This window comes from Panicum hallii, chromosome 5, assembly GCF_002211085.1.
Source record: "Panicum hallii strain FIL2 chromosome 5, PHallii_v3.1, whole genome shotgun sequence".
Taxonomy (NCBI): Eukaryota; Viridiplantae; Streptophyta; class Magnoliopsida; order Poales; family Poaceae; genus Panicum; species Panicum hallii.
This window is the reverse complement of record NC_038046.1, coordinates 56,923,927-56,935,875: the sequence shown is the minus strand read 5'-3', so window position 1 is coordinate 56,935,875 and position 11,949 is coordinate 56,923,927. Positions and strand designations below refer to the sequence as shown.

The 11,949-nt window shown below is 42.0% G+C and overlaps 1 protein-coding gene across 2 annotated transcripts; it reads left to right on the top strand.

Annotated features, from left to right (window-relative positions):
* LOC112893587 (transcription factor MYBS3-like) lies at nucleotides 1-4,243 on the top strand. Of its 2 annotated transcripts, XM_025960993.1 has the most exons (4): nucleotides 1-478; nucleotides 3,126-3,334; nucleotides 3,435-4,007; nucleotides 4,068-4,243. In XM_025960993.1, the coding sequence occupies exons 1-3, from the start codon at nucleotides 163-165 to the stop codon at nucleotides 4,002-4,004; spliced, it is 1,095 nt and encodes a 364-aa protein (XP_025816778.1). In that variant the 5' UTR covers nucleotides 1-162; the 3' UTR covers nucleotides 4,005-4,007; nucleotides 4,068-4,243. The 2 variants fall into 2 exon arrangements, with proteins under 2 accessions (XP_025816778.1, XP_025816777.1); XM_025960992.1 differs by having other exon boundaries at nucleotides 3,435-4,243.
* The last annotated feature ends 7,706 nt before the right edge of the window (nucleotides 4,244-11,949 follow it).

The window sequence follows — 11,949 nt, the reverse complement described above, 5'->3', positions numbered from 1 at the left end:
ATCATCTCCTCGCAAAGGAAGTGAGAAGAGAGCGAAATCCAGAGCAGAGCGCACGGCGTCGCATTTTGGAGCGCTCGCTGCTCGTCGCACGTACGAAGCCCACGCGTCCGCGCGCGTCAGCACGTGCCGGAGCCCCCCCGCACGGGCGCCCCGCTGGAGAGGATGACGCGGCGGTGCTCGCACTGCAGCAACAACGGCCACAACTCGCGCACCTGCCCTGCCCGCTCCGCCGCCGGCGGCGGCGGGGTGAGGCTGTTCGGCGTGCGGCTCACTACGGCGCCGGCGCCGGCGGCGATGAAGAAGAGCGCCAGCATGAGCTGCATCGCGTCCTCGCTCGGGGGCGGGTCCGGGGGCTCGTCGCCGGCGGCGGGAGGGGGAGGCGGGGGCCGGGGAGGGGGAGACGGCGGTGCCGGGTACGTCTCCGACGATCCCGCACACGCCTCCTGCTCGACGAATGGCCGCGCTGAGCGCAAGAAAGGTGAGGTTTTTTTAAACATCAATTGATTCCTTTGGTTTGCTTATGCTTTCTGATTTTCGCTAAGCGCTTCTCATCTCTCAAATACGTTTCCCCTCGATGAATTGCCTCCATGAGCGACCGTGAAACTGCGAAAGCTGTCGCTTTGCCCGCTAATTGTACTTCACTTTACTACGACTATTTGTTTCCATATTTTTGCGTTCGTGGCCTGCTATCTGCCTACCACCTCATGGCTCATGCACCACGCTGGGCGTTAGGGAACTGGGGATTCTTTTAGTCGTACTACATTTTGTTCTGGGTTATAAGAGAGATCCGATTTATCGTCGCTAGCCTCCTGCTTGAAATTCTCTACTGTTCCATTCAAGTATTGCATTGTGTGTGCAAGAGAAATATAGTTTTGCAGGGGTTGAATTTCATAACATACTCTTCTTTTAATGTCTTTGATATTCCCATCGCCCCATCTCCTTTTCAGTTTTCCCCTTTGTTCCATTGATTTTGGCAATGAAAACGGTAACACTGAATATAATGCCAAAACCGTAGTGCTATTTTGAGTTTTGAGATCAAAGAGTGGTAGGCCCTCCCCTGCTCCATTCGAGAAGCAACCAAACTTTCCATAGGAAATTAAATTGAAGAAAAAGGAACTATCTGCACCTGATATCAGTATTTTTGGACACATGCTATAGGATTATAGGAATCATGCTCCTTTTTCAAGTACTACTTTATTTGCTAGACTCAAGTATTTGGCACTATTATTGTTAAGGATGGATTGATGGAGTTTGTAGGAACCGTCCAGAATGGCCGACACAAATCAAATCAGCTAAATATCTTTTCCCACCTGATTAAGTTACATGGACATGTCTCACATGTGCATCACAATACCTTGATAGATCACATCCCACAAGAGTCAGTGGCTGGCCACGACTACAGAGTCCCACAAAGTGTTCCCTTTATGTCTCTTTCACCTTTAATTTATTAATCACCTGATCCTAAAAGAATCTAAGCATATAAAATTTTTCCGGTTGTTTTGACCAGTCCTAAGCGCGCACCATATGTTTCTTTAATGTATCTGTGTTGGTAGGGATATGTTATTCAATCAGTACGATTGTGCAGAACAGTACATTATTTGGCACTTGGCTTTAAAGGGACTGTAGGAGCCAAGCAACTTCATGGTTTGCTTATAGGCTAAGTTAGATTATATAGAATTACTTGCTTTTATTCTTTCATTCGATTGTATATGGTGTTGAATCAGCTACGCTAATGGTTATGAGATGAGTAAATTATCCTGCTGTGAATTTTAGATCAAGAGAGCAAATCCTTGAAAGGAACTCCCATGTATGAGCCTATGAGATGATACCATGTGATCCTGCTGTGGAGCTTAACAATTATGACTTTGCTAACTGAATGGTTTATCATGCTTGCTGGACCATTCTATTTTCACAGCTATTAAATATGGAAGGTCTTAAACCATGGGCGTCCAATTCAAGTGGTCTGTCATATACTTCATGCCTAAAATGCTTGTTCTGTTCACCAAATTTCCATTAAGGTACCTACGCCAAAATAACATTTAGCACATTATCTTTTGTACTTCTCTGGATTTGGAACATAGGATGCAAACACAGATGTGTCAATTCATTTTCTATGGAAACAGTAGTAAGCATTGACTGGAGTGCTCCATGTTCATCTATGACCTTGCAAAGGAATACTAACTATCTCTTCTAAGTCCTGTATTCTCTTTTGTCTCATTTGTAACAAAGAAGCATACATAAGTCATATCATCTTAGTGCACTTGACAAAGGGGCTTCCATGCCTTACTTACAAATATAGTTTTAGATCCTTAGAAGTAACCACTGGTTTTGAACCTGTTCTGTTATTTGAAGACCTCTTAAACTCACTGCATCTTGATATTACTACACCTGTTTGCTTGTGCTTCCAATTGAAATATATGAATTTTGCATCAATATTGCATGACGATCTCAAAAATACTTCTTCTTGTCATGTTTATTCTGATCAGAATTCGAGTCTAGACAGCTTACGAATCAAATTAACTAGTGTGTTTGGATGTTCAAAGCCTGCTTGTACAGCCTTTTAACCTTTTTCCTTGACAATAAAGCTCTCCACGTTAGGCATATTCAACGTTCCGTCATGCAAATGTTCTTACCTTTCCTCCAAAACTATTTCACAATGAGGTCTTTTGCATGAGAGTTTGCCATTAACTGAAACTCTCTTGTTTGGGCACCTCCACGTTTCAATTCAAAAAATGCAGATGGTGACAAGCCTGTTTGCCTTTTTTTCCTTTTCATGTGGTTAGCTGGCGCGCCACCTTTCATTAAGATTATCGAAATTCTACCTATCATTGGGCCAGACCTGCTGAGCAGGAAAGGGCTACAAGTGTTTACAATGGGATTATAAGTTTATTTGTCTCTTACCTTTACGGAACTATTCTTGTGGTGCTGGGCCGGTCTTGTGCCAGAGAGATGGAATCTTGAATGAAGCACTTGTAGATTCATGCTAGTCAAATTCAAAGGGAACAACTGTCTTCCCTAAACCCTAAATGAATATGTATTAGAACATGTGTTATTCTGTATTACTTCTGTCACAGTTATTTGGTGTGCGTATCACACTTTAAAGGGACTACTTTTTTTTGCTTCAGGTACTCCTTGGACTGAAGAAGAACATAGAATGTTTCTGATGGGTCTGCAGAAGCTTGGTAAGGGAGACTGGCGAGGGATATCCCGAAATTTTGTTGTTTCCAGGACCCCAACTCAAGTGGCAAGCCATGCTCAAAAGTACTTTATCAGACAAACAAACTCGTCAAGACGGAAAAGGCGGTCGAGCTTGTTTGACATGGTGCCAGAAATGGTATGCTGTTTTCTTTCTTGTTATAGTCTTATACTATGGATGGCCAATATTCACTATGCACTTCCATCCTAATCTCTGTGCTTACCTTTTCAATCTGCAGCCGATGGAGGAGTCCCCAGCTGCTGTGGAACAATTTACTCTCCAAAATACTCAAGACGAAGCTACAAGTTCAAATGAATTACCAACCTTACATCTTGGGCAACAGAAGGAAGCAGAGTTTGCTAAGCAGCAGCCAACTTTTCAGCTAAGCCAGCATGAGGATTCTGAAAATGCAGAGCTTCCATTGCCATTACCAGACCTGGAGATGAACTCCAGTGTACCATTCAAGACCATACCTGTTCCAACGGTGCCAGCATTCTACCCAGCATTGGTCCCTGTTCCACTAACTCTTTGGCCTCCAAGTGTTGCTCATGTGGAGGAAGCAGGCGCAACCCATGAAATACTTAAACCGACTCCTTTGAATGGTAAGGAGGTGGTTAAAGCGGATGACGTTGTTGGTATGTCTAAGCTCAGCATTGGTGATGCTAGCTCTGGCTCCATGGAACCCACTGCTCTTTCCCTTCAGCTTAATGGATCGGCGGATACAAGGCAGTCAGCTTTTCATGTCAGTCCACCGATGAATAGACCTGAACTAAGCAAGAGAAACAGCAGTCCAATTCATGCAGTTTGACGAAGCATGGAATAGGCTCACTGGGTCAAGTCTTACAGACTATACTAATGGTCCCAATACCTCAGCATGTGAGCATGTACTTCTGTAACAACAAACAACTTCTAAGTTATTCTATTTCCAGCTTATGTTCTTTGTCATTGACAAATGTAGGGATATATATGTCAATGAAATCATACCATTAATGTCAGACTGTATTGTTGCCTGTTGGGATGCTACACGCATCTACCTTTTCTGATTCATCTTCCAGCTTTGAAAAATCGATGTTAGAATTTGTCATGTCACTTTTTAACAACACATCTGCAAACAAGTTTATCAGTGTGCCATAAAACATTGTCAAATCTCATTGAGTGTTAAATATTGGTAGAATGGTTTTGGGTGTAGAGGGGTTTTCTATCGACTTTGAGGATCAAGGGATGGTGATCTTGTAGGGTAGTGGCTGCTCCTGATCTACTGACTCTTCGGATTGATGTAACTCCTAGTGGGGGAGCTATTCTAAAATGACCCCTTTTTGTTAACACTTTCCTATGGTCATGGAAGTGCTGCTAAGAGTCACATTTCTTTCCATTATGATGCAACTTATTGGAGTTTGCACTGCATCTACACAAGCAGTAATCTAGAGCAGTCATTCTTCTCTTAAAGCAACGATTTAACATCTGTAATCCTTAGGCTATTGTCTCGACATGCTGAGATCAATACTTTGATACTGGCATTTTAGTTTGCTTTTTCTTCTTAACTTCTCTTACCACTCAGTATTTATGCAGAAGTAGTTGTCGCCGGCCCCAACAAACACTGATGCATCAAAAAGAAAAGAGAACCCTGCTAATCAATCTTTACCCAGTGGCTGAATCCTGAAAAGTGGAACTGAATCTGCAAAAACAGTATGAGGTAGCTCCTAGAAATGTTTCTCCATGTTTTTGGGTTGAATCAAAGGAGCATCTCTTTGCAGTGGTCAGTGGTGTCAATGCTTCTCTTATTTCCTTCTCAGTTTGGTGCTTTGTTTGGTTATCTGCAGGTTTTGTTTCAGATTAAATTAATGTTTTTTGTCAAGAATTCTAGGGCATCCGAAGTGGACTGGCTGTAATGCTCCTTTGTCAGTCAATACTTGCACTAGAGTTTGTACGATCCGCTCAATTTGTCACTTTCATCTTAGATGCCAACAAAATGCTTGGAGATCTAGGCGAGGAGGTTGTGGAGTAGTTTACACGATCCTCTTAGTAACCTACTTACAATATGTGAAAATGTCTAGAGTGACTGCCTACATGGTGAATTGTACTATCAGTAAGCCTACATGTTTGCCCTCTTGCCCTTTCATGTGTGCTTACTGATAGGCTCGGTTCGATGTGTTCGTTAACCACTAATATGGATCACATTTCATGCTGTACTGGCGCATTAGGGATGGTACAATGTTTTCCAGATTTCACAGGTCATTCCATTCGTTCCAGTCAATTGACAAGGGGCATGTCGTATTAGAAGTTTAGAACCAGTTGAGGCTTATTTCCAGGTAACCATGTCCTGTTCTCCATTGCCACTGTAATCTATTTCCTGTACTCAACACTATGGTGAGATATATGGTCTGGCAAGGCCACTCTGATCATCTTGTGAATTCAAGGCAATGAAATGGATGTAATGTCCAATACAATCCTAATGCTATAACTCAGGTTGTACACAAATGGTTGTATTCTTGTATCTGAAGTATTTTCCCCTACGCAAGATATGTTTTACATTTTACAGGCACTTAGGAGCATAAATTTGATTATTGGGATGCATAAAGCTCTCTTCAACAATTTGATTATTGGGATACAGCTTGATTGCCTGATTTATATTTTCATTATCCATTAATATTATTATAGGAATTAAAATCTTCTCAGATTTTACAATCAGTCCTCTTATCATGCTTAGTCCTGAGAAATATTATAGGACACACATTTTGAGAAGCCACAAACAGACGGCACATTTTTCAGTGCTAGTTGACTTTAATATAATAAAATTTCTGGTTAGAACATTGTGAAGGGTGCATTGTCCAAATTCTCTGGATCACATTAAAAAGTATGATGTGGTAGTAAAAACACCTAAATAAACATGTTATCAATCATTATCGTTTGTACTTGACTATTGGACAATGCGCTGAAATTTTGATATCAGAGTAATAAATATGCACGCATCTCCTAAAGTTAGTTCTTAACATATTTGACCTTTTCCTTTGCATAACCTCTATACTAGTATTCTGAAGTTGGGAAGAAACTGTTCAGCCAGTCACGATGCTGATGCTGAAGCTGACTTTATTATCAATATATTTTCGCTGCTGCTGCTGGTAACTCATCAGCTTCGTTAAACAAACATCTCATGTAGTTTATTGCCTCTATACTTTTTTTCTCCTGACGAGTTGACCTTTTTTATTTTGGGTGAATGATGAGTTGACTTATTAGCAGTTCATAAACTGTAGATATGAAACTGCCATGTGTAGAACATATTTTCAGTTTTGTTATACGGAGAGAGCGACATCAATGGAACAGATGACACGAATCGGCCCGTTTGATGGAGGTATGAATCCACCCTTTTCCATTGCACTTAATCTATTGCTCGTTTGAAAAATACTCATCTCATTGCCTGAAGCCAACCTCCAAGGCTCCAACTAACAGCAAGAACTTCAAATATACATAACTCGCCTTTCAACTTCACGTGCAGGCGGCGGCCAGCAAAACAAGCATACCAGTTCATCAAAGAAGATTAGAAAGGTAACCGTTGTCAACTTGATGATCAACTAAAGATACTCTATTAATTGCCAAATGCAAGACGTTGAGGCCCTCATACCCAGTTGTTCAGCATCCAGGAATTCAGAGGAAGCTGATGCTGGGATCGCCATGCCAAAGCAAAATATGTGTCTACGATATCAAGATCACGATTTGGTTTGATCTGAAAATCTGGGGGGATCCAGTACGACGAGAAAACAATTCTCCCGGATCGTCCCAGAATATGACTCCTGAATGGAGTCCGTCAATGCAGGATCGGTGCAGGATCGCATGGCTGTGCATTAGTGCGAGTCAAGCACGCCCGTGTCAAACAAGCAAGTCCTTAACGCTTCATCGATCGGTGTCGTCCACGACTTCATCGACACCTAATGAGATCCCGTGCAGTGTTCCTGATCTTGAGCCTGGTTTATCATGTCTAACTTTGTGTTCAGTCAGTTTCGCATTGAGTTTCTTATGGGCCGTCTCGTCTCTGATTAATGACGCGCGTAATCTTGTCGAATCTTCTCTGGCAGGTACGGTTTCTACTCGTGGAAAAACCATCGAGTTCATCTTGAGCTTCAGCTTCGTCGTCAGTAGAAGTCTTTCTCTAGGGAGCATCGAAGCAGAAGCTACGTCAAAATGGACCATTCAACACGGAAGTTGGTTTATTCTCTACTGATAAGCTTGAGAATCTGCAGAGCAGAGCAAGAGCGATGCACGTAATTTCTGACCAGCTGATTGGTTCAAACAAGTCAGGAAGAAAGTAAAGATCCAAGTCAAGTCATTGTCGCAGTTGTGGAAGTGATCGATCCCGGCCAAGTGAGCTCACTGATGACTGATCCCTGGGACATTCATGGGATGCAAATCCGGGCGGATCTTTGGTGTCGGTCAAGCCCTCCAGACCTCAGCGAATCTCTGGAGTGACGACACGTGATGGCTAAGCACAGATGTCGCAAATAATCCAACAAGTTTTCTTATATAAACAACGATGAAGGATCCCAGCATAGGACGGGCCCACATGTCAGTGACATTCAGAATTTTTATAGCTTTTCTTTTCTATTCTTTCAGATTTATCTGCGCAGTACAAAACTCGACCATCCTAAAAGTGATTATATACTTTTCTAACTATAAGAAGAAATAGGCACCAAATCCATCTTGACGAGGATTTAAATGGCATTTTTTTCCCTTTCAAAATAATTTTCACTCTGGCCGCACTACGAACCAAACTCTCCTGTAATTCAAGGCCAATCGGCGAGAGAAAAAAAAGTTTCTTCAATAAGTTTTTCTTGTGTGGATGATCTTAAAATCTAGAAGTTGGTCAGTCAAACGTGTTTATATGTATAGGCCACATCGGCCAATTATTGGACGTAATAGATGTGTGACTACACGGGAGAGGATTGGTAGTCGTCAGGAGTGCCCGGTCGTTACGTCCTGGAAGATCCTGCGAAGAGATCGCAGCAAGATCTCTTGGAAGATCACCTGGACTGAGGAGCCAATTTCTTCCAGAACATGTGACCCAGTGAGCATCCTGCCCCTTCGGCTCGAGAACGTGTATTTCCTCTGATGGAGCTAGCGTTGGTGATTAGGAAAAAACTTTGGAATGAAGAAAAGATCGGTATGTATAGGTCTTTCATTTTTATAAAAGAGTAGCTTGACTGTACAAGTTCACACTTTGACCAAAATACTACTCATCCCGTTTCAAATTATAATTCGTTTGACTTTGTACAAGTTCACACTTTGACCAAAGTACTACTCCTCCCATTCCAAATTATAATTCATTTGACTTTTTTACCCCAAGTTTGACCACTCATCTTATTCAAAAAATTTATGCAAACATAATCAAATTTAAATCATTCTTGAAGAAATTTTATTAATAAAGCAAGCCACGACAAAAGAAGTGATATTTTGCTCAAATTTTTAAATAAGCCGAGTGGTCAAACTTGGGGTAAAAAAAGTCAAACAAATTGTAATTTAGAACAGAGGGAATATAATATATGTGTCATATGCAGTAAATTCATACCATTAGATTTTTATTTTAAAAGGGCTTGTTAATGTTGCAATTATTATTATTTTATAACTACATTATTATAAGAAAAAATTGTGTTCAAATATCGATTTCGCAGAGTGATGAAACTACATTCTATAAAAATGAACAGAAGAGGGAATGGTACAATTATATCTTGAGTTGGTACTCATATATAATCAATAGTACATCTGACACATTTCCAAAGATAACAAAAATGCTCATTTATGTAAGTAATCATCTGTACCAATGCAAGTTATCTCGTCATAATTAATGATATCCGCACTAGGGCAAAACCTTTCCAAAGACTTCTCCCAACTCCATGTATAGTATAGTATCACCATGCTGTATTCAACATTGTCATGACATTAAGTTTGCGTGTAGAGACAACCCTTCTTCCAATTCATAATACCACATTCCTATTTCTTGAAAATTCTTTTAGAAAATCAATCATTGTGGGGTTGTGTCTACCAGGGTGATCGAGTATAACTCTATTCTCTCTTTTGTTCCTTGCCACGTACTCCCCCTTCCAAATTATGGATTGATTTGACTTTTTTAGATGCATAATTTTTATTATGCACCTAGATATAGACTATGTCTATATACATAGTAAAAAATTATGCATCAAGAAATACTAAAACGACCTATAATTTGAAATGGAGGGAGTAAAAGTTATAGATGGCAGACGGCACCTAATTAATGAGCACATCTCATCCATAGATTTGCACATCAATAATGATATTGCTTGCTTACACATGCCACCTCACCTTTTCTCCTTATTACCTTGGTATAAAGCCATAAAATGCGTAGCAATACCACTTTTTTTGTCTAACCACTCATGCATGATGCATAGATCTCAAAGCGAAATCGACGGTGCACCTGCTAGCACAGCAAATTAACAGTCCTATGATATGGAAGTGCACCGAGCAGAGAGTGGATATGTGCATTGGTGTACGCAGTATGTTTTCAGAAACGTGGAACCAATTATTCTGATGAGGTCTCTCATGCCACTACACCTCACTTTTTCACCCTGTCATGGTCCATGTAAAGTGCTAACATGAGTGGCTGAACTGAACATGAGTTGGACACCCAAAGTCATCAGATGTGTAGTGTAGCTAGCAATACTGATCGATCTCAAAGCTAGCACACATCAATGGTCAATGGATGACTAAGTACAGGCAAACAGACCACATGGAATGGAAGTGCACCGATCGAGTGGGCATCCATCTATCATCTACGCGCATTGGAGTAGCAGGAGACGTATGTTAGGTACAACCGAACTTACTCCTCCTGCACACTACATGCACACATGCAGATGTGGCACGGTTGGCTAGCTAGGGTCGTAGGGTGGCCATCGCAGTCCCGCAGAAACGCATGCACAAATCTGTCGATCACCACATCATGGAGCATTCAGCTAGGGATTCAGGTGCCTGACACGCTACACCTGCCTGCCTGCCGGCCTCTCGGTGCGTGTGTGATGAGAGGTATGTTTCCAAAGGCTGCAATACATGAGAGCACGTACGGGCAGAGCTTTGCAGACGTCAACGGTGGTAGATGCGGCGTCTCGCTATCGACACTGAGGGCGTCTCACTATCGATGAGCACGCATGATACGGCTCGTCGCGTACATACATGTGCTCTGATTCTAAAATCTGAACCGGCCGATAGATCGGGACGTGTTCAGCTATTGTCTGAACAAGGTAACGTATAGACAAGGGCTAGAGAGGATCTTTTTTTGGAGGCTGGCTAGAGAGGACTTAATTTGTGTGGACGGGCCCTGTCGGAAAGGACGACGTACCGCTTCAGAGGTTCTACAAAGTGTTCGAGAGGTTTGGGTCTTTGGGACACATGCATGGTTTTCACAAACCTGATCGAGAATAGTTTTTCCTTTTGTTTTGGAGAAGTTTCCACTGAAATTAATCTAAACATGAATTTTTAACCTCACTTTCTGCAATAATGATCGTGCAAGGTCGATACGGTCGACCTTTCCATTCTTTCTTGTTGGATAGATAGATACTGTTGACTTTGCAAGACACTGCAGAGCATGCACTTATCGGTGAACTTTCAGTACGTCAACGATCGATACTAGGATCCACACGCGTGACAAATAGTCATGGATACGCACGGCGGGTCGGCGGCGTTAGCTGCCGGTGATGAATCTGTCGATGCAGACATCTGCCGCCTCACCGTCTGATGCGCGTCAGGGAACAGATGGACGGACGCGCGCCTGGGGTCACCGCAACCAGCCGCGCGCGAATTTAACTGCGCCCGAGACTCCGAGGAGAGATCGACCCTATCTGCTTGGGTCATCCACCCTTCCAACCCTTTTCTAACAAAAATGGTCTAAATATATTTGGAATTGTTCCCATTTCATGTACTTTCCTGATGAACTAAAGAAGCAACAGGATCGTGCTGCCTCTGAATCTAGCTACCTATGATTTTCACCTGGACTCCTTTGTTATTCCTTAATTTGTTACTTCTTTTCTTCCATTGATGAGGTTTAGTAGTGACCGCGGTGTCTAAACCCTCTAGCTACTACATCTGTGGATGTCACTTTCGCATCGCCAATCGAAATTACAGTGTGACCGTACACATTCTAAAACAACGGCTGCTATCTTTATACTATACTAGAAAGAATCCTAATTGGTCAACAAATGAACGGTGAATTCTTCCATGAACATTTGTAGGAAGTCGACCGCCTTACTAAAAAGTCCATGAAAGAATGAAGAATAAGCAACAGCCATTACTGAATCGAATCGTAGCCACCCCATACGGTGAAGGTCGTAAGTAGTTCTTGAAGACAACAACATATATAACGACGTTACTTGAAATCAATAAATTTCCCTGGCATCGAGGAACCAACCCAAACCGAAGGAATAGGACCGAAGAACTATGCCGATCATAATCACATTACACAGAAAATATGGACATTAATTAGCCGCTGAAATTGACATGCAGCCACCTTCGCTGAAGCACATGTGCACGTTCGTCTCACGCATGATGAAGCGACTTAACGATCAAAACATAATAGTGTCGCGATCAAGGATCATTGTTTTCCAATATCTGTTGTCATCTTCTCCGATCCTTTATTATTCCTGGTTATTAAGATGAGATAAAGTGACATGAAAGCCAAAATTTCATCTATCAGTACCAGCTTCGTCAAAGGAGTTGGTCTATCAAAGGAGTAGTATGCA

What these genes read in the sequence shown, in the direction of transcription:
- LOC112893587 (XM_025960993.1), top strand. Translation starts at nt 163, where the DNA reads ATGACGCGGCGGTGCTCGCACTGCAGCAACAACGGCCACAACTCGCGC. An exon ending in CCGCGCTGAGCGCAAGAAAG is followed by an intron (nt 479 to 3,125) that starts GTGAGGTTTTTT and finishes TTTTTGCTTCAG; the next exon opens with GTACTCCTTGGACTGAAGAA. An exon ending in TTGACATGGTGCCAGAAATG is followed by an intron (nt 3,335 to 3,434) that starts GTATGCTGTTTT and finishes TTCAATCTGCAG; the next exon opens with CCGATGGAGGAGTCCCCAGC.